This window comes from Caloenas nicobarica, chromosome 5, assembly GCF_036013445.1.
Source record: "Caloenas nicobarica isolate bCalNic1 chromosome 5, bCalNic1.hap1, whole genome shotgun sequence".
In the NCBI taxonomy this organism is placed as follows: Eukaryota; Metazoa; Chordata; class Aves; order Columbiformes; family Columbidae; genus Caloenas; species Caloenas nicobarica.
Genome location: NC_088249.1, coordinates 58,518,108 through 58,540,720, shown reverse-complemented (window position 1 = coordinate 58,540,720; position 22,613 = coordinate 58,518,108). Strand labels below are relative to the sequence as shown.

General features: G+C 39.0%; 1 protein-coding gene across 3 annotated transcripts in view; it reads right to left on the bottom strand.

The window, feature by feature from the left end:
• MICAL2 (microtubule associated monooxygenase, calponin and LIM domain containing 2) overlaps positions 1-22,613 on the bottom strand; it is a 131,200-nt gene that overhangs the window by 65,009 nt on the left and 43,578 nt on the right. For 2 of the 3 annotated variants that reach the window (XM_065635410.1, XM_065635409.1), the window contains exons 3-20: positions 21,976-22,183; positions 21,223-21,339; positions 19,986-20,087; positions 17,958-18,113; positions 16,905-17,005; positions 15,053-15,310; positions 14,092-14,207; positions 12,826-12,952; positions 12,506-12,596; positions 12,263-12,410; positions 9,862-10,061; positions 9,243-9,355; positions 5,186-5,257; positions 4,439-4,588; positions 3,205-3,309; positions 1,427-1,645; positions 1,094-1,195; positions 360-491 (exon numbers count right to left, since the gene is read on the bottom strand). In XM_065635410.1, coding sequence (XP_065491482.1) covers positions 360-491; positions 1,094-1,195; positions 1,427-1,645; positions 3,205-3,309; positions 4,439-4,588; positions 5,186-5,257; positions 9,243-9,355; positions 9,862-10,061; positions 12,263-12,410; positions 12,506-12,596; positions 12,826-12,952; positions 14,092-14,207; positions 15,053-15,310; positions 16,905-17,005; positions 17,958-18,113; positions 19,986-20,087; positions 21,223-21,339; positions 21,976-22,183 — 2,517 coding nt within the window. The remainder of the gene's footprint in view (positions 1-359; positions 492-1,093; positions 1,196-1,426; positions 1,646-3,204; positions 3,310-4,438; positions 4,589-5,185; positions 5,258-9,242; positions 9,356-9,861; positions 10,062-12,262; positions 12,411-12,505; positions 12,597-12,825; positions 12,953-14,091; positions 14,208-15,052; positions 15,311-16,904; positions 17,006-17,957; positions 18,114-19,985; positions 20,088-21,222; positions 21,340-21,975; positions 22,184-22,613) is intronic. The other variant, XM_065635408.1, reaches the window with a different exon arrangement.

Genomic DNA, 22,613 nt, shown 5'->3' with positions numbered 1-22,613 from the left:
AACACCCAGTCAGCTACACAATGTGAAGCTCTCTCTCTGCTAGGCATGTTTGTACTATTATCCAACACCACAATGCTTAAAATAAGCAGCAAGGCAAAATTTTTGTAATTGAAGAAAAAATTTTTGTGAACGATTGGCTCTGCTCTTCAGATTTATACCTGAACTATTTTTAACAATGACTTTCCTCTTACAAACATGCAGAATTAACAACAGTGAACAAAGTAAAGTTTGAGTCAAACGTGAAATACCACCCGTACAACAGATCTGCTGGCAGTACTTTCCATCCAAGCCATTTCTCAAGCAGCAGCGGCTTTAGTGCAAGTTTGGATTTTATAGGAAAAAATCTGTTAATAGAGTACCTGTCTAGAAGGAATAGCAGGGGAAGCTGAACCAACAGATGATGGAGAAGAGGCAGCAGCTGCATCATGAGGTGGAGGGCAAGAGGGAGCTGGGGGCTGAGAATGGGCTAAGCCTTTAGTAGGTAGCTTATTCTGTGTAAAGCAGAAACAGAAGAATTATCCAAGAGACAGTGACATTAGCGCAAGTTAAGAGAATAAATTCACAGTCATGCATTAAAAAAAAAAAAAGAAAAGAAATATAACAGCTACAGTTCTGGTCTGTTCTCTATTTCTGCACAGTGAGGAGCCATGGAAATCATCATGCCAAAGATATTATTGTACTCAGATTTCTTATCAAAAATATTTACAGTGGACAGTAAAGTAAGATAGTGCTCGGAGAAAGCATAAGAAAATATAAGGAATGCCAGATTGCCCTAAGAGCTACTACTTACCAATTCATTAGAAACTGTGAGCTACCAGCATATACTTAAGCACAAGACATGGTTTATTTTAAGAAATTTCTCTTGTGCTAAAGTACTCTTACTAGCTTTATGACTTAAATTGTATTTTACCTAAATTAAATCATGCAATAATATTTAAACAAAGTTTTTTACCAGTCTCAGAATCCAAATTATTTTTCAGATCCACTCAGGATGAAAAGAAAGTTAAAACCAAAACCACTGCAAATTTTTTTCCCCTCACGAATTCTTATATGTCATCTTTGCACTTCTTCAGGTGCAAAAGCTAATATTCACCTTTGGGAACTCCATGTATCCAAACATTGAGGCAAGATGTGCTGCTTTCTCTTTAATGTTCTTTTTATGGAATTCCCTATTTGCTATATTCTGAGCTCTCTTCTGTATTAAGGGCAAGAGAAGGAAAGCCAAGAAATGAAAGAAAAAGAGAGAGAGAGTTTTCAGTTAATGTCACATATATCATCAGAAAACCGGAAGTTTGCAGAAAGACTTTTTATTGTCTTAATATAACCTAAAGTCAACAGAGAAAAAGCCAGCATATCCAGGGAAAATACAGTATACAGATTAACATACACAGTTAAGAGACAGAAAGGAAAAGAAATTGCTTGTCACCTGTTTCATTTTTTCCTCCAGGTGCTGAAGACGCTCAAGCACTCCAGAAAGTACAAATGCAGCAGAACAGGCAGATGCGAGATTTTCAGAGGTTTCTGACAGACTGGGCTGGGTATCTGGTTTTTGTACAGTCTTTGTTCTCCTGGCCATATGATCAGAACCATTTAAAGACTGTTTGGGTTCCCTGACCTCGTGTTCACTCCTAGCTACCACCTGAAACTGGGAAACACTGGAAGTGAAAAAAAATCTGCTTTCTGCACTACCATGCAGCATATGCAGCTTTTAAAGATGCTTCCGAAAGCGCAGCACAGGCATGCACATCACTAGAAAGAAAATGTTCCCGCATCACTCTTTACACACTTTCTGCTGCACCTCTGATGCTTGTGTCCATGCACTGGAGTAAATCAGTCCTACATAATTTACGCAGGTCTTGACATCCTTCTCTAGGTTTGTCTCAGTTTTTATGAACAACCCCAGACAGCATCAGTGCAGAAGAACATGATACTACTTCTCCTTTTAGGGTTTTTATCAAAGGTTTTGGGGTTTGGTTTGGTTTGGTTTTTTAGCATTACATCTGCCTGAAACTAAACTTACAATCAACTTGTAAGAATATCAACAGCAGTTCTTGGCATAAATATAGATCTAGTCTGAACTCAAGTCAAGCTATAAGATATTTCAGATTTAAAGCATTCTCTTCAGAGACCTATTCTTTAGAATAGGTCTCTGAATTTAAATCTTCACATAAAATAGCTTTCTGAAGTAAGCAAAACATTTGAAACAGTTCAGCTTTATCAAATTCAGTCTTAAAAATGACCTTCCAGGTGGTCTTTTTGTGACAGTTTTCTACTTCGCCTTATCTGTCCAATTAAATAAATAAGCAAACTTCCCAAATTTCTCAGAATTAAAATTTTAAAACCTAATGCAAATCAACTTGTAGTATGCTCCTGATGTTTTGGGATAGCACACCTGCCTTTAAAACAACAATTCTCAACCCATTTATGAATCCGCATTTTTCACCAAGCTGATCTGCAGATTTCCACATGCAATGCAGATCTCATTTCACTGCAGACTACTCTTGAAATGCTACTACAGGATATTTACTTCCATTTAAAACTCTAAAGTAAAACTCTAAAGTAAAGTAAAGTGAATATCATTATTATTTAATATGAGATTGCTTTCATTGGAAGTACTAAGAGAAAAATTAGATAACATATTAAAAATTTTTGCCCCATGTATATGATGCTGCAAAAGAGCTTCCAGCAGAAATTCTTACAAGTTCTACTTAAAGGAATAAAAAACTTGGGCATCAATATCAGCTTTTCAATGCCCCAGCTTTTATCTTAAGACATTTTTGCTAGTTTTCTCAAGGTGGAAATCTCCCTTTGCCTTATCGTTACAACAGGCCAAAACATTGAGTACATGCACAGATACATTTTCAGGTACTGCTGTAATTTTCTTGCATGTTAAATATAGTTATACAATGATAAGTATACAATTTGGAATCTGGATATGACAACACAGAAACCAACACCTATGTTTTTAGGCATTTTTTTCCACACAGTTACTAATTATTTCAAAAAATTCTCTCATCTGCTTAACCAGGTATAAAATAGCCTTAAATTTTAACATGGCTTTCACACTTTTCAGGTAAATATATCTGATAACTCTGCAGATTACATCAAGATATTTTATATATTCTGTAGTTACACAATAACACTGAGTTCCCAGCAGTACGAGAAATGGTGTGCTTGTCAGGTGTTACCCATATGAGCTCCTACCTGCCTTTTTGGTTGAGGTGGAAGAAGACTCGGATCCTTAGGTTTAGCAAAGCGAGGATTAATAGGAGGGTCAGAAGACAGCAGGGCTGGTCTATCTATTAGCTCCTTGTGAAGCATTTTTAAAATTATAAAGACAGAGTGGAAAAAAACAGGAAGACAGTAAATAGGATTCAAAGATCTTTTGAGGCAGAAAGAAAAGCTGCTTCTAAAGACACATTACGGAGCTCAACAACATGTTTTGCAGACTTTTGTCACCTACCCATTTTATTAACTGCTTCTACCATCAAAGATATACCTAAAAATCAGCACATTCGGTATTCTTCAGGAGAGGTTACGTTCAAAAGGTAGCACACTGAGGCCTCCAACACAGCCACGCAAACCTCTGTCGCACGTGGAAAGCTCAGGGCATCGACAAGGAGCCAGGTAGAGTGCAAACAACAGCGGTTCACGGGCTGAGCCACTCAACATCTATAAAGCCTACACTTCTGGAGGACTTAAATATGTAAATAAATAAACGGATACAAGCACAAAGAAGTAAGAAAGCCACCACCTTTGACGGAACCTCAACACTTTGCTCATCCTTCCTTCAGATCTTTTAGGTGACAGATCCAAACTCAGCTGACTCAAACCTCACTGGCTCAAGTGTGATTTTGATCTAACCCCTAACATGACAGCACAGGATTATTTTTAAAATGCCACTAGTCACACTGACAAACCACCATGAAAACTCTGTGGCATGCACAAACATATTCCATTATGCCTACTTTAGGAAGGGAAATGGCAGCTGGACACATCTTGCAAAAGATTAGGTTCCCTTCTTATGCTTTCTAAATTTTCCACAAAGAAAGATTCCACTAGATATGTGATGTACTTTACTCATAGAATATAGGAAAAAAAGTCCTTCTGCAATACCACATGCATCCAGCTTAGTCTTCCAAACAATCAAAAAATTCTAGTCTGGCTTGCAAGAGATTTCTAGAAGTTGCAATTCCACAACACTTTATTAATGTAACAGATATTAATACATTACATTAATATGCATTGGTCAATCTATAATAGTCACATTTGTTCATTAAATATTGAGAAGATTACCTTTAATTTGCATAAAGTATAAAGAAGACAACACTGCAAACACGTAAAAGATCAATTTTTTCCTTGGAAATCTGCACCACATTCACAAAGAGGGACTACAGTTTAATTTCAGAGGTTACTTTTACGTTCATCTATGACCTACCTGCCTCCGCAAAATTGTATTTGGAGCATTCTCTTCAAACTTTGCCAACAGTTGAGTTGCCATTGATTTAACTTTATTCTGGTTCGTTCCTTCTCTGCTATCATTCTGTTCTTTCCCAGCATTTGTCCCTTGGCTTGAAAAGCCTGAAGCCTGCAAGGAAACAATACATTATGTTTTTCTTGAGTTCACTTATGACACTCATGAAGAGAGAGAAATAGAGAGGTAAAATCCTTATTTGCAAAGGCTGAAAGGAAATACAACCTACAGTAAATTAAAAATGACACTGTTAAGTGTGCAAAAGTGACCAAAAATATTTTCTTTGGTCCCAGAGCACAGTAAAAAGGGAACATGAATCAGTGCTGGTGAAGATAAAGCAGAGTCACAGAGGTAACTAATCAGAGAGGGTCTAGGAATCAAGCTGCAATGCAAACTCTTCAAACAAAAATTTGCTTAAATAACTGAGTTGGGGGAAAAAAAAAAAAAAAGCCCCCAAATGCCCAATAGTTTAAATGTTCTTGGGTCAGAAAGAAAACCAGTGCAATTTAGGTAATGCTGCCCTCCCTACCAAATGATTGAAATAAATTTAGCTCTTCTTCCATTCACACCACAATAAATGCAAGGCTTTAAAGGCACAGGCTTTTTGTTTCTGCAAGCACAAGCGGCCAAGCCCTGGGCCCCCCAACTCCAGCTGCTTCCTCTGGTGCTCATCAAGGAGATGGATGCATGTGGACACCACTGAACACTAACCTCCTCGAAGACACCAAAAAGACCTTTTCGACGTCTTTTGTTGGTCTCATTTTCTTCTGTTTTCCCTTCAACCTGAAATGGTAAAGCCAAAACAAGTTCTATGGATTACTGCAGCAGTTACCAGATTTACCCAAGCAGTTTCTCCCAGGACTCTGAACGGTGAAAATACACACTCGTACACTTGGGTGAACACAGCCCCTACAACACTGATGTTTACCTTTTCCTCCTTCAGTACTAAAGAGCTTATAATTCACAAAGCATTAGTACATCCTTGAAGAAAAAGGCATTACAGCATCAGTTATTCCATGAATGTTAATTGAGACTACACTTGTTTCCATATAGACAACAGAATCTAAACCCTCGCTCTTTCAATATAGCCTCCACATCTCTTCACCTGGATACCTGCATGCAGATCATATGTTCAAGGTGAAGACATATCTCCTTTTTTGGAGTAATTATTGTGTGCCTGAAGGGTCTGCCCCCTTTGTAAGGTTCATCTCCCTGACTATGGCTTTACGTTACAGTACTCAAGCAACCAAATTGCCTGTTTCGTCCTCAAGCTATGCACATATTTGACTATTTTACTGAACTAGAGATTACACAAATAATAAATAATACTTCATAGTCAGTCTGCATGAACTTGCAAAATAGTCCATGCTTTAAAATTTGTATCAGTTCTTATTACAATAGATTCAGTCTTGAAGAACTGGTATAATGAAGAGGGGGGTTTTTTTGTCTGATGAATTTCATGTTACGTTGTATTTTATGAACAATAAACTACATTCTACTTATTTGCATTTGCCCACGCTGTAACTTAGTTATTACTCAGCCAACTTAAAAAAAAAGAAAAAAAGAATAAAGAGAGAAAGATCAAAGAATACAGGCTTCCTTTTTACATATATACTGTTTGTAATAAATCATTAGGCAGAGAATAGAAGTAAGCCCAAACAACTTCTGGGCAAATACCAAAAGAATCAGATGACAATATTTTGATTGCTTTGCATGCTTTGGTACATTGTCTTTCAGGCACCAGCTCTCAGTAACCTAGCTTTACACTACCCATAATCATTAGTCTACCAAGAAAGAGTGAACAACATAACAGCACAATGTATTCTGCATAATAAACTGTACCACATAAATGCAGAATGTACTTAAGTGAAGGGAACAAACAAGATGTTGCCTTTCAAAAATCTTACATAAAGGATTTTCATTAACATATGTACAAAGAAGAGAAAGACAAAGCAATTTAATTGCCCAGCAAAACTCCAAGAAAAAAAAGGATTGTGCCCTTTATTGTGTAAACACCTCCATGCGTTTATTAGTCTGGAGCACAGGAAATCCCAGTTCCTCTCCAGGCCGGCTGATACTGGGAGGAGAATGGAAAACACCAGCTGCCAGAACAGCCACCGCCAGGCCTCAGGTCCTGCTGTCATGGATCAGGACCCCTCTGCCAGCCAAACTCCAGCACAAACCGGGTGGTACGTGAAGCTCAGTAAGCGACACTCTGTCACCCCAACCACTTTTTGACTCTGTGCTCTCCTACAGTCACACCTGGTTATAACGCTCAGCTCTTTACCGGGGAAAGAACTACAAAAGTGAAGCCACAGCCAAACTCTTAACTCGGGCAGTTGCTTTCCAAGGAGCTCCACTTCCCAGCTATTAATAATTTCGGATGGTTACAGCAGTCTCAAGTCTCTGTCCTAACCCGAGTACTGTGTTTCCCACCCATGACAAAGGTGCAGAGCGTCATGCAAAATAAGGTCTTGACAGACCCGCTTCCCTAGGCTGATTTGGAAAATATCACTTCCACTTCTCCTTTCAAATGAGCCCCTGTAGGGTGAAACCAAAGGGGCCCGACAAGCAAATCACCTCATGCTTTCATGTAGTGCCAAGAACTCTACCTCCTGTTATGACAGAGGCTTATTTCATGATGGGAGGTTAGTCAGAGGGCTGTAACGGCTTAGTAATGGAAAGCTCTCCCCGCTACTAAAAGCCTCTTTACTTCTGCAAATAACTCATGGAAAAACAACAACACTGTGGTCAAGAAAAAGGTTTTTCTTCTAAAGAAGGCACCCACACGAAAAAAGCAATGTTGATTTTGCCTATTTGGTTTCTCACTGGTTGGTTAGCCGGGAAACATTCCACTGGGTTTTGTGTATATGTGTATGGCAGGGAAAAGTTATTTCCTATCAAGGATATATGAGGCTACTGGGCAACTGACGGTCCATAGGTTTTGAAAATGTGTTTGTGGATGGAAAATACTCAGGATTTAAGTCAATCTAGGACTTATCTGCAAATTCTGAAGTAATTTTTCAGGTTAAAAAAAAAAAAGTCACATTTCTACCAAAGCTGAGAAGCAATATATTAAAATACTGAGAAATATAGTACATACATGTACATTTGAACTTTTATAAAGGACACTGAATTCCTAAAGAAGTAGGAAATCTGTACTTATGCAGGCAAAAGTTAGTCTCTGCATAGGTGTAAATGAAGCAATATAGTTAAGCATTAAAGTGGTCTGTTTAAAAAAACAAGAAAAAAAAAAAAAAGAATTTGAGAATCATCCTAGTCGATACACAGTTTCTGGATAGCCCAGGAACCTCAAAACCTGGAACAGTTTTGCATTAAGCTATATTTCAGGAAATGCCCAAGTTAAATTCATATTGGTGGAGGAGGACATGCTGCTGTCTAACTTGTGCTGGTTAATCTGCAACAGTTGTACCTGAGACACTGCTGCCTCTGAGCCAGGTGGTGCAGACACTGCCCATTTAAATTGAAGTTAAAATGCAGGTAGGCTCGGCTGTGAAAGCAAAGCCCCTCCTCAAGGTCTCCTCTCAGAAGAGGACCAAGTTAATTAATAGGTAGAAGGTGAAACAGTCTATTACTGGATAATTTAATCAGAGTAACTTTTAAATTAAATTATAGTAAACTTTTGAAGTTATAATCCATGCAGAAACACATAGACAATGTTCTCACTGCACACGATCCTATATCAAATGGTATTAACTCAAGTCTCCCTACCCCTTCCAGGCCCTGGAATATTTAACTGCAACATGTGTAGGCAGGCATGTGTTTTATACTGGGACTTTAATAGGGCATGTCAATAAGTTTTCATTCATAAGTGACAAAGAGAGAAAAGTATATGCGTATGACTAAGAGATCATTATTTTTGAGTCATGTTAGTCAACCTGCCCGCTGTTTGTCACCATTGCAGGCTTTATACACCTATAAGGGTTTAAAAGCTTCCCTCCGGAATCTTGACAGCATCGCAAACTGTTCAAATCACTGCTTTAGCTAAAAAATAGCACCCCCGCCCAATCAACAAGCATTTTAGTGCACTAGCTGTATACTTAACTCTCGGAATACAGAGCTACAGTATTGTTTTTCTTAAAGGCAGAAATAGCCCAGAAAAATTTCAGACCTTCCCATCTCAAAAAACTCCACCTAATCAAAAAACAAGACCCCAAAGCCCCAAACAAACAAAACCAAAAAAACCCACAAACCCCAAAAAACAACTTAGCATCTAGCATTGCACAAAACCTCCTAAAAACACCTTTAGAAAAAAATCCAAAAAATAAAACATAAAAGACAATACAGGTAATGGAGCAGGATCTCAAATACTTCAAGTTGAAAACTGCAACTTGTAAACACATCAAATAAAACATCTCACTTTCACCTACACTGAAGAAGATTAACATGGACAGTGCATATGAATTCTTCCCAACTACACACAAATTCTCACTGTAATTTGAAATTTTGCTTTTACAGAGAACACCGAACTGGGACTATAACTAATGCTTCAGCAATTTGACACTGACAATGCTTCAGTTTTATCATTGCAAACACCATAATGATTGAGTATGTATGCGTGTGTTAGGTTTGTTTACTATGAAATCTTATTTTACTTTTTTCCTATACTAAAAAAAAAAACCCTCCTTTTTACTGGCCTTTTAATAGTAGGATATATATATAAAAACCTTATTTCTGAGACTGACTGTTTATTTTCATCCTTTGAAAAAAGAAAGATTTACAGGGCAAGTCTTCCTTCACAACTTACCTTTGGTACTCGTTTTCTTGGTAAAGTTAAGTTGATGTAATTATTAAAGATGAAGTTTGATGATTTTGCTGAGCAAAGATCATTATTTTCTCCATTTTGCTTGTCCCCAGCATCTGTTCAAAAAAACAAATGCTTAGGATATTTGTTCAGATTTGTTGTTTCAATACTTTGACCAAGCCAGAAATTGCCAGTTGAGTGCTGGTAGCAGTTATATGTAAGAAACCCAGGCAAATAGAAGACATACAGCGTAGGATGACTTTCTAAAAACAGAAGAGAAACACCCAGGAATGGACATGCCACGTGCAGTCATCCTTACCAGACAATCACTCCAACGACCTGATACATGAACTTCATGATGTCAAGCAGCAGTTATCCAGCTGCTCCCGTTCTCTGAAACCACCAAGGACCCACAAAACCTTGGTCTTCAATCAAGTTTTTCCCCCTTTCCTTTTTTAAGCACGAGGTAACTATTGCAGACAGAAGCAGGCGCGCTCGTGTGCCAGAATGGCTCCGCTGGGAAAAGACTCCTGGCTCAAGCAGTGCTCATAAGCAGCCAGCATTAAGTGCTTCTGCTCCCCAAAAACTTGCAAGAATTAGGAGAAGCCTGGGCTGGGCTTACCTACTGCCTGCAGAGGGGTGCCCCTGAACAGCTCATAAAACTTGGAGAGGTACATGACCATGCTGAGCTTGTCAGGCTCCCCGGCCGAGTCCACCTCCTTCCCCGTGGTCACAGGGGGGATCCCAAACTCCTGCTCAGCAACATCAAACGCCAGTTGGTTGTTTTTGACAACGTCCTCTTCATTCAGAGAATCAAAATCGCTGCAGGGACAACAGACTGGCATCAGTGGCGGTTTGCTCATTGCCCCCCGGGAAACATGCAGTGCTCCCCTGCCCGGAGAGGTGCAGAACAGCACCGTGAATGAGGGCACAAGCACTTCACCGCCTCAAAGCTGCTGTTTGCACAATGCCAAGGGCAAGAGTCTCATACAAATCCCGCTATTACAAATCCTGGCTTTGCCAGAAATATCATTTAAAAGCTATTTCACTGGACTGGATTTTGAGGTAGTCCCATGAAAAAGGATTCCCCTTATTTATGAAGAAATGCAATTCCTCCTCAGGAGTGCTAAGAAACCTTTTTCCTCTCCAAATACAGCTGTGCTACTACAGATTTCACCTGCTAGCAATTGACTTCTTAGCTTATATTAGTTCTATCAACCATCAAAGCCAGAAGGAGTAAATTTAGGCTACCATTTTACGAAACAAACATGTTATAAGTGTGCACGCACACATGCATAGGCACTGCTAAGGTGTTATACTAAGGTGTTATACTATATATACTATATATAGTATATACTGTATATATATATACTATATATACTATATAACTAAGGTGTTATACTCACAGCCTGAATGAGGAAGTCCTGTCCATGTCATAACTGGATTTAGCAGTGCACTAAATAAGCACATCACACATCTGGAACCGCATTATTCGTTCTCTAATCCATTTTCTATGGGACCTATTCTAAGACTCTGATCCCTTGAACAGCTTCCAAAATTCATGATTAAAATAAACATGTAAATAAATTACAAAGCTCTAAGCAGGGTAGTTTCTTTCTCCTCACAAGGAATGTGAGTTTCTGAACGCCCATTCTCTCTCTCACCCCCACCCCTACACCCCTATTTCTGGAGCCGGGGGGCTGCAGGTGGCCCCTCCAGCCCAGCCCTGCCCGCAGGCAGCCGCCTCTCCAGCCTGCCTGGTTTCCATCTGGCCAAGTCCCTCAGCAGTCCCATTTAATACAAAAAGCCAACAAGATCCGAACACAATGTTAATTAAACAGCAGGAGGTCTGTTAGCTCAGGAAGACAAATCTATCAGCTTTCTAGAGAGTGCAGTCCTTGAGAAATACTTTCCACAGACAGCAAAGATTACTTTGCTTTCTCACCCTCTCTCCCTATGTCCACAAAACCATCCATAATTCTCGGGTTTTTTTAAACTAACCCAAGGGAAAAAAAATAGCTTATTCTTACAATGTTAGCTCTTCCTCTGGCAAAGCTGTACAAACAGTCACCCTGGGCATCACTCCTATTTTTTCCAACTTACTACACCCCATGAAAGAGCTCAATAATTTCTTTCATATATCCACAATAAAAAGAGGCTGACAATAATTCATTTGTGATTCCCAAGTCTGTGTAGGAAGGCAAGAGATTGCAGCTGCTGCATTTGGGAGACTGGTGAGAGGACAGAAGAGTCACCCCAGCACAAACAATCGCCATTTGCTGACACCTGTTGCACACTGACCTTCTTGTATCCAACCGAGGAACCTTACAAAAATATTCATACATAAGAAGTCAGGTCTTGTTAGGGTTAGGAACCCAGAAACACTGTCAAAAAGGGAACGCTGGCTTACATTCAACCCCTAAAGTAATTTTCAAGGGCCAGCCCTTGTTGCACAGCCCACGTGCAAGGGCACCGCACTCTTCTGCACAAAGGGTTGTGCAAAACCACCATCTCCTGAGGCACCTCCACCGCCCAACATTTCCCTGTGTGGCTGTCACAGCAGCCACTACGACACACTGTGGATGGCTCATTTAAGGCTCGTCCAGGTATTTCTGTAGCTCGTGACAGTGCCATTACAGCTGTGGTTTTAAACATACCCTAAGGACCTGGGAATGCAACTCTCACATTCTACAAGTACTGCAATTTTTGTTTTAAATAGACACGTGACTCCCACAAACACGATCATAAGTCATAAAGTTCAAAGCCTTCCTAGCTCTTTGAAAGCATATATATTTCATTTTAAATAGCATACAAGGACATACAGAAAAAAACCAAAACAAAACAAAGAAAAACAACCCCACCCTCTCCATCCCCCAAATCAGGCACTAGTGTGCACCTTCTTGCAAAAACCAGCAACAGAAGGGCACTGTAGACTACCAGTGTTGTCCTGGTTGCTCTTGCACTATACTTTGGTACATTCTTAATATATCCTATACTCAGCAAGATGTACAGATGTCACTTACATGAGGTCAGGTCTGAAGCGATGGATAATCGCACACAAGGCAAGGCCACTTTTCCAGGAGGTAGTCAGGTCTGTGACATTAACGTTACGGTACCCTTCAGTCTGCTTCTGACACCAGGTCAAAAGCTTGTTAGGTCGAGTATCTGACTCTGCGGTTACAGTGGAGAGCAAACATTTCAGTTAGTTTTTGTATGCTCAGAAGGCTCCAAATATTAAGTCATAGCAAACATGAGATGTCACATACCATGTCTTGAGAGATTCACTGATCTTCTAACGGAGCTTACTCTTTCAAGAGGACATTGTTGTAGCTCATTGGTAACATATAATTGTCTCACCTATAAGTAAAAGTGATTGGCATCATTGCTTGGAGAGGAAAAAAGACTTATCTTTCTAGGTTAACTTCATCAGAGGGATCTAAATTAAGGAGTCTCCTGAACATTTTGTTTATGTACTACTTGTGGTCCTATTTCTCCTGGACAAAAAAAAAAAAAAAAAAAAAAAAAAAAAAAAAAAAAAAAAAAAAAATCAACCGTGATTTCACAAGCAAGCCTTTTAAGTACTGACCTGGTGAGGTCGAACACAGCTTGAGTTCAAGTTCGGGTATCTTGTTCCTGGGTCAATGGTATACTGGTCAAAGTTCTTGTTGATATTTTCAGGGGTAGTCTGAGGCAAGAGACGATAAATGCTCTCTCTTATAGAGAAAAAAAGATGCAAGAGATATTAAAATAAACATTTATTATATAAAGAGGTTTGGTGTTTTGTATGGGGTTGTTTTTTTTGGTTGTTTTTTTTTGTTTGGCTGGTTGGTTTTGTTGTGGTTGGTTGGCTTTTTCCCCCAGCTACCTTATCGTGATTCTGCCAGGACAAGTGTTACGCACTGAATGCATCCATCCCATTTCTTATCCCTGCTCAGCGGGAGAAGGGTGCCAGACAGAAAAAGCACAACAAATGACAGACTCTTAGAACTTATGCCCATATTTTCCTGAGGCAGGAAGTGAGCAAGGAAAATAAGAAAAAAAAGAGGTTACATCATTCAGTCATCTGGTTTTGCTTTAACCTCCACCCAAGGAGTAACTTCTTTACCACATAACAGCACTAAATCCCATCATTCTGCAATTCCTATAACCACCACAGCCTTTTTTTAATATGCTGTTCAATTTTCCACTTGAGACTATGCTGTGTTTGAGTCATCCCACAGGCTTCTATCTTAAAACTTCTCAAAGCACTTTACTCAGTAATGCTTTTACTTGCATTACCACACCAATGACTATTTCTATTACCTATCTGCCCCAAAACAGCCTGGGCAGCTGTAGTGGAGCAGAGCAGTTGCCACCAGGAACAAAGGCAGCAACTCCAGCCTGCAAGGGTGGCACCAGGATTGGTGGGGTACTTAACAATTTTTTGCTCTGGTCAAAAAGACATTACGTAGACATGCTTATGATGCAGGGTTACAGCAATTCTCCTTTACCGCACATTTATCAGTCTAAATAAAGAAGGCATCAGGGCTACTAAACTAAAAGGCAGAGTTAAAATCACAGATACCAACTATGAAAGCTGCCAAAGTATTTATTTAGACTTGTTTCAGGAAATTATTTGTTTCTTAATTAAAAAAAACAGGTGCTGAGATGGTTGGAGGGTTAGTCTTTTGACACAAGGTATCTTCAATTGTAAATTGTTCCGAAACCTGAAGGAATGGATAATTCCAACCCAATGACACTGCAGTGAAGAAGAATATTTCTCCTGTTGGCGTTTCGAATTCCACTACCTTCTACCAATGCCGTAACTCTTTAAAACACTGGAAATGATGAAGACAACAAAAGGAGCACTCACCGTTCAGCAAGGATTTCCAAAGGGGGTTTTCCTTGAGCCCAGCTCCGCACCATCCACGCGGTATCAAAAGCAGCTAAGAAGCCTCTTGCACAGCCAGTACCCATCGGCCAGAAGGGCTGTTAAGAAGCATTTACATTTTAGTTTCTTGTAATGCTGAAGCTGTTATTACAAAAGTAACCTGCAATGTGAAATTTGGAGTCTAGGGTTTCATACTGTCTTAGAAAAGTGGCCCAGAAACAGTTAAAATACCACATAACCAACTCTTGTATTTTTAGATTTTCTCTCCTCCAAGACTTAGGTAATGAAAAAGAGTGCTTTCCCTTTTCCTTTTTTTATCTTCTATATTTAAAAACTAATTTCTTAACCTCAAAAGGTAAAGGCTGGAAAAAAAAAAAAAAAGACTCAACACTCAAGAATTAGTTAAGGAAAAAAAATGGAAAAAAATATGCCTTTCTTCTCATGTCCTAATTTTGCTTCGGACTCATCTTTCCAAACATGTCAGGCTGTCAGTGCAAGTTAAAAAAAACTAGTTGCAACATACACTTTTCACTTCAGGAAGAGAACATATTAAGGCAAAGAGACTGCAATAAAAATTTGGATCATTTTTCTCCGTGATGGAAGTTGGGAAAATTATGCCATGCACCCAAGCTGAGGACACACAGCTCTGAGTTTTCAGACAGAAAAACAACTTGCATAAAGCAAAACAGGATCTGAGCCAGAGATTGCCAGCCAAGCATTAGTTATGACATAAACTATGGCATAAAAAAAAAAAAAAAAAAAAAAAAGAAAAGAAAAAGAAAAAGGAAAAAAACCCACCAATCTATTCCAAAGAAGGTACCATTGTTTCCGGACATGTAAGAAAAAACAGTTTGTATTGGAGGGTAGATTGAATGGATGGACTGAAGAAAAAAAAATGAAATAAAATTTAAAGAGACTACTTGGAAGACATGCCAAAATATACCTCAAGCAAGCTGTCTCCAACAAGGGCCACCAGAAGCTGATGTCTGTGTCTCTCTCGCACTAGTGCAGCATTTTCAGACGCATACATGGATGTAAAATCGAACATGGCTACATCTGGTTGTCCATAGTGATTAATTGCAAAATCCAAGGAAGGCAGCTGGTAATTGGTTGCAAAGTCAGCAGCTTCTCTGGCGTAGGACAGCAAATTGCTCTGGTTCACATTTTCCCCACTGAGGAGCAACTCAGTATCAATACAGTCCTGCAAAGAAAGAAGCACATAGGATTAGATACTCCAACTATCCCGTTGCAGTCTCATAGCATCTGAGTGGCAACCACACATCTCACAGCATAAAGGACTGAGATCTGTCATCTCCTCCAAAAACTTAATAGACGAGCACAGGTACTGCCCCAAAGAGGAACTCTCTATGCCAACACTGAATAAGCAGCTTTATTCGCAATAGAACATTATAGTGCCTCCCAGTTCCTCGGTTATGTGTTATTTTTTTCATAACATTACTTCCTTCCCATCAAAAGATGTTATCATCACGGCAATGCTTTTTTCCATGTGTGCACCCCACACCTGAAACCACACAAGAGCAGGAAAAAACAATAAGCAATGTACTGATGACATAACACAGAGGTCTCAGCCTGAAGGTTTGACTTCGCATCTCAGTAAAAACACATTCAAACTGGGACCACAGAAGCTTTTCTGCTGTTCTGGTTTGTGCTGGGTTTTTTTTGGCCGGTGTGGTGAAGGACCCTGCCTTTACAGGTCATCCTACTTAAAGCCAGTGATTATTAATAAGGCAGTTTCTATTTACAGCTTAATCGTGGATGAGACCCCTAATCGCAGGGATGATACCACAGAACCTCTATTAGCCCAGTTGTTTTAGACAGACTGTTGCTTTTTTTCCAGTCAGACCTGAGCAGGTCAGAGGAACAGCTCTGACAGGCCACAGCTGCTGCTCCTATTCTCCAAACTCCCCACAGATCTCCTGGAACCACTCTCACCTACAAACACCAGCCCCCCAACCCCAGGGCCACCCCACTTTCCCCCCACAACACTGCTGGGGGCTGCTGCTGCTCAGCTGCTCTATCCAGGTAGCCCCTGTTCTCCAAAAAGGGCAGAAATCATGGCACTGGGCTTAGTGGTCCCACCAGAAAGCCAAGAAGCCTTCTGACAACTCCCCACAAGTGCTTCCTTTGGGAAATCACACTCGGACTGTTTTGGCACTGTCTCATTTTGCAAGAAAAATTGACCTCTCTTGGGTTTCCAGGAAGAGAAATTTAAATGGTGCCAAAACACTTTCTAGAAATAAAAGAAAACAAACCCTCACATCTTACAGAAGAAGGAAAAAGAAAAAAAAAAAATAAAAAAGGCCTCGAAGTCCTGAGTACCTCTGAAAGTTCAGGCCATCATGTTTATAGCCTCCTTACATCACTTTAGAAAATGTGCAGTTTAGCCTGGGGCAGGTTTTAACACTTCCTTATTTGCCTAATAAAACTGGACACAGCTTTGCTAAGTTCTCCTTTAAATAAATGAGGTTTTTATTTTCTGGTGTAATGATCACACCAGGTATTTCCAAGGTGAATCAAGATCCCATTTCGGCAAGTTTCAGAAGGGACAAATTTAGGAAGTATTGTTTTCAGTTCTCTAAAGAAACTTTGTGCTGAACGGAGGGAAAAAACAAACAAACAAACAAAGTCAGAGTAAGATCTCTGTGATCTGAGCTTTCATGAAGTGATCTAGTAAGTCTATAAACACCCTCTATAACATGCAAAAACATTTATGCAGATGTTCACACTTATTCTGTGCCAAGTAAATAAAATAGGGTTCCAGCATTTTTACATACACTAATAATGACTCCTTTGTCCAGAAGGCTCTGCTTTTTTGCTGTCATCACAAAATAATGAGTGCTATCTTTGTAGTAAACAATATTCTCCAGGTCGATTCCTGAAAAGAGATAATACATTTGTTATGAAGTACAGTGCACTGTGTCATTTACTAACAACATGTGACTGATCCCCACAGATGTATTTCCTTCTTGGGATACATTCGCTTCCCCAGCTGGAATGAAGCATTACTGGAAGAGATGCTCTAAACCAAAACAAAACAGGAGAGGAAATTTGCCTTATCCCACAAGTTTGTCTCAGCATTACTTAAAGTTATTTAGCATCCTTTTAAGAAGTAGCTAGTTGACTATGGCTTTAATCTTCTGAGGTATAAAAGGGGAGCCAAGGGAACTAAGTGATTTTTAGGTTGCTAGGGCTCTGGCATTGGGTCTAGCCACAAGTTTTGGTTTCTATAATAATAATAATTTAAAAAAAAAAAAATCAGCTGTAAATCAAAAACGGAATTGCTTATACTGACAGTGAATGCAACTATTCTGAAACCCCTTTTCATACAGATGTATTTCACAGTTTATACTGCAAGTATTTATAGCGGATTCCTAATTCTTTTCAGTTTGTCAGATCTACACATCAAAAAGCTAGAATAAACTCCTCCCAGAAAGGGAAAGGCAGAGCCTTTTTCACAGAGTTTAAGCTGTTCAGTATGTGAACTGATACAAACAAAACAAATAATGTCTAAAGGGAAATCTCTGGGCACTGAAAACGCTCTTCTAAATTTGTTCAACATAGCTTATTTTAAATTTTTCTCAACTGTAAAAATGACTGCTACGATGTGGCAACGCCCAAGCTAAAAAAAAAAAAAAATCCCACTGTACCATAAATGGACACCTCCATCTGCAAGATTCTGACATCAACATCATTTTATCACTTGTGGGTTTTTTTTAATACAATATATTTAAGTTGGTGTTAATAGGAACAAGAGGGTGGCCTGCCAGATAAAGAGTTCCTGTAATGCAACTTATATTTGGTTGTTGAAAAAATGAGGATGCACCCACCCGTTTCCTCTTTAAGGTCCTGGAAGAACTTCTGATTGAAGATGAAAGCAACACCACTAATTTCTTCTACCTTGGCTTCTGCAGTTGTATTTCTGTTTATAAAATTGGCAGTGATAGCTATAGCCAACTTTCCACGAAACTCCTTCCTCCTGAAACCTGGGAAGCAAAGAAAAAGAATTGAAAACACTGGAAGCTTCACACTGGACTTTCAGGAAGGGTGAGCTCAAGACGGCTCGGTCTCTTCGCTACATCTAAGTCCTACACTCCATCAAACAACATGCCAGCAGGAGATTCCATCATTCCTCCAAAATTCCATTTACTGTAAAGACTCTTTTCTCCCCACTCCCAGCTGCAAAATGGAAGCTGTACTGCATTTGAGATAAAGTCTCAGTGAAAAAATACAAAACCAAAAACACAGGTCTGGAGGAGAACTTTAGGAAAAAGTTGAACATGGGAATAAGTTTAGGACAAATGACAACTAAAGAAAAACACACTGGAAAGAGACCAGATCAAATTTAATGGAGGAAAACATTTTTAACATGCTAAACAGTAAATAAGATTTTTGTTATGTAGGTCGTAAACACCTTTTGAAAAAACATGCATGAGATGAGCAGGCAAAAGCAGCAGAGAAAGATCGCAAAAATAGGAACCTCTATAACAGTGCTTAGGTGCACATGATACCAGCTAATGAGGTTTTTCAAAGACATTATTAATATAAGGGTTGAAAAATATTCAGTGGCTTAACCGTTAGATTTCCAGGGTGAATATGACTGCACAGTTACTTGCTCTCGCTCCGTACTAGCCTCCTCTTTTCACAAAAAAACCCACCAAGTCACTATCTTACTGTCACACATGTAAGATTTTCCCTCTGTGTACTCTCTTATCTGTGGGTGAAGTGGCAAGTAGGATAGAGGGTCTTCAGAGTATTTCTAGCCAATTGCAGATGACTTTTCAGAGAATACATGTATTTTCTAAGAAGAAATAAATCAGCTATGAATTTTTGTCCCTGTGCTTCATGATGTGCTCTCATTGTTTCACCAGGACAAAATTTAATATGACAACAGCAGCTTCTGTATGTAAACAGTCTTCAGCGCACCAAATATTCCCTTAGATCCTGGTACTACGATAAACATCAACATCTCAATAGAGTCTGCAGCTGAGGTAAGAATAATTTCGTTTTGCTGATATCTGACTATTTAAACTATTTATGGGGGAGAGCTGGACAATGGTGCTGGGAAATTTCTAATAGAGCATTATGAGGAATTAACTCTAAGCACATTGTGGTTGGTAGATATAAGAATAAGCAGGCAAACCCTGAAGCTAATGAAAACAGGAAATAGTGGACTTACTGAACTGAAACTAACATGGATATAATTAAAGCTACAAGGGGAATATATAATGAAGTAACAGGTTTGTTCATGTGAGACAGGAGCAGCTTAGCTAGTGTCTCGCTGAGAAAGCCAGCTCAGGGGGTCTGAATTCTCAGCAGTGACGCAAATTCATGAAATGTTTCCCCTCTCCCCTCCGCCTTAGAGTTACTTCTTATCTTTGGTATCATTTCCAAAGTAACTGCTTCTGAAGTTAAGTCACCGCTATAAAAAAAAACCAGCAATATGTGTGATGCCTTCATTAAATACCTGACAGTCAGGTTTTGGTCATTAGATCAAACACATAGTGCAAATTCACAGCACAACAGCAAAGACTATGCAATTCCTGAACATGTATCTTGTCAGCCTCCTTAAAGTTAAATCATCATATAATTACTTATCTTGAAGCAAGCCCAATGGCATAATGATGCATTTTGTGGGCAATGCAGATACGGAGTCCTAAAAATCAGTAATGACATCAAAGGTCTTTATTTTGAGCTATAAATTAACAACAAAAGCAGAAGATACCACATAAAAAAATAGTTTCCACACAGACTTCAGTGGATTGAAAGGTAGCCAGTTGCTCTTTGTTCTCCGACTTTCATGCCTTCCAAGATATCCTAAAGACCATTAGTAAGCCTAAAAGCACACATTCACCTACCTTCTAATGTGTTCCTGCGGCCATCTGCACCAATAATAACATCAAATTCATACTCTGACAAAGGGTGATCCATGGGGAGAAATTCAGCTCTCCAACCAATCTCTAAAAACACAAAGAATAATATTTATTCATTCTTCAGTAATACAATGCAGAAGTGATTTCAGAGTCTGAAGAAAGGGCATTGAGATAAACGGTCCGTTTTTCATTCAAACATAGCTGAATTCTGCCTTGGTCTGATGGAGGGAGTTCTGCTGCAGTCAAAGCTACGGCCAGGTTGTATTAACAAGGTGTCAAACTCATAAACTAACAGTAAAAAAAAATAGAAGCCTTCATTTGGATCTCCTAATGCACTAAAATTCCTCTCAGCCCCATATAACCAGAATATGCTTAAGCACTTTGTTCTTACAGAAGCAACCCCACAGTGACTTTATCAAGACAGTACATGTATGTGGTTACAGCAAGGAAGGGCTGGGCATTAAAAGAAGAAACACAGTATTCCATCCTCAACACTTTTAGTTGTCTTCTAAATAGAAATTAAATGGAAGCACTCCCAGAAAGCTGATTTTAATCTTTGCATTAACACAAAGCTGATCATGTGAAAATGTTTGTATTGTCCATATTTAAAAGTTACGTATACACTTCACTTAAAACAACGCATTTATTCTACTGTTACTATATAACCATTTAAAGAGAGATAGCATAGTATTTTAATTAAAGTAAAATTTTGTAAATATTCTATTGCTACCACACCCTAAATACTAACCTTAAAAAAAAAGAAAAAAGAAAAAAGAGAAATCTTCCTTTATTTTGTTTAAAAATCTTGCATAAGATGGCTGATAAGCCTCTGTGTGCCAGTGGGAGTTATATCAAATGTGAAAGCAAAATGAGGCCCAGGGCGCTTAATCCATCCTCAATATTTATATTATCAATCAAAAATTGTTTTTGCAAGAGGATACCAAAAAGCCACACCAGGCTCCCTACAAAGCCTCAAACACATGCCAGAAGGCATAGTGCAAAACCTCAACTTCTCAGACTGGGTTGTATTTTAAGAATTATTGGTGCTCTGTCACAATGATACTTATCATGCCTACGACTACATGCAGCACATCTAGCTGAGTAAGACGGGCAAAAAACTCCCATGTCTTTAAACAGAGTTTGACTACCTGGAATTATTTCACATAATGTCTGACATAAAAAGAAGTTACTGTGAACAGAACTAAATGATGATAAACAGTACTTTGGTTTTCTTGATCTTCAGGAGGTTCCAGGACTTTCACAAATTCTAGATTCACATGGATTTCAACTCCTAGTATAAGTGCAACTTTGAAGAGGATAAGTTGAAGTTGTCGAATACCTGTAGACAGCAAGTAACAAACGTATATTTAATATGTAGGTAATCACAGCTGCTACCAGCATGCCACCTAACTGATAGTTATTGTCAGCACAAGCATGCAGCATTATTATTTCCCATGCTGTGACGAATGCAAATTTAGGAACCACCACAGGATGTTGTTCTCTTCCGTCTCATTTTCCTCTCACAGCACGATCTCATAGGTGATAAAACTAATTTGAGTAGGTTTATTAGAATACATTTTTAGAGCTTTCCTTCTTAATGATATTGTGTTTAAAGGCTCTGCTAACCAATATGTTGACTGCTTTAGGACAGAAAATTTTACAGCATATTTCCCTGTAAAATATCCCACTTTTGCATATTTTCTCATTAGATTAAGGCTTGTGTCTACCTTCAACGTACTAGAATGAATATCAGTAGTCTTCATACTTCTTAATAAAAACCTATCGTTCAAAAAGCCCAGATTAATAAAAAAGCTGCTCTATAAGACTATCATTTGTACAATTTGTACAATCGCCATTTTGCCTTCTTGCATGTCTCAGGCAGGTGAGCTTTTTGCCAAATCAAGAAAGTCTCCATTGATCTTCTGACCTCAATACACCCCTTATCTGAACAGTGTCCATGCCCTCAGATACTTACTGATGTGATCAATAGATCCTGCACAAAATTTTCCATAAAATTTCTTTGCTCCCAGTCCCCGGAGGTCATGGATTGTAAACGGCCAGAGATGCAAGACATTGTTCCTTGAAAAAGTGTCGCGCTTCTCCACAACGACGACTTTGGCTCCCAGGAAGGCAAGTTCTATGGCAGTCCGCAAGCCACATGGGCCACCTCCAATAATTAAACACTAGCAGAGAAAAGAAGGAGTCTTACACAGGGTTTTGTATTGACTTCAACATAGTTTCTAACTTACTCTATTCGTACAACTTGATATTCAACTGGACTTATGCTACTGAGAGTGTATTAAGTCATCTATTTAAATCAATAAACATTCAAATTTTGTTTGCATGTGGTGTTCAGTCAACTTATGCAGGCGGACAAACTGTGCTTCATGCAGACATAAAAGCATCTGATAAAAAGATGTAACAGAAGGAAGAGCAAAAAGCCAAACACTTTTGAGCATCTGCTTGTACATTTCTAGCTCGCTCACATTCGGTGTTTCAGAAGTGCTTGCAGTAAACAGGATTACAGCTACATAAAAGGGAGGGGAAAGGAAATAAGTAGGCTTGGTGTAGGCTTCTTTTTGTTTGAGAGAGGAAATTGGTGTACATTTGCTA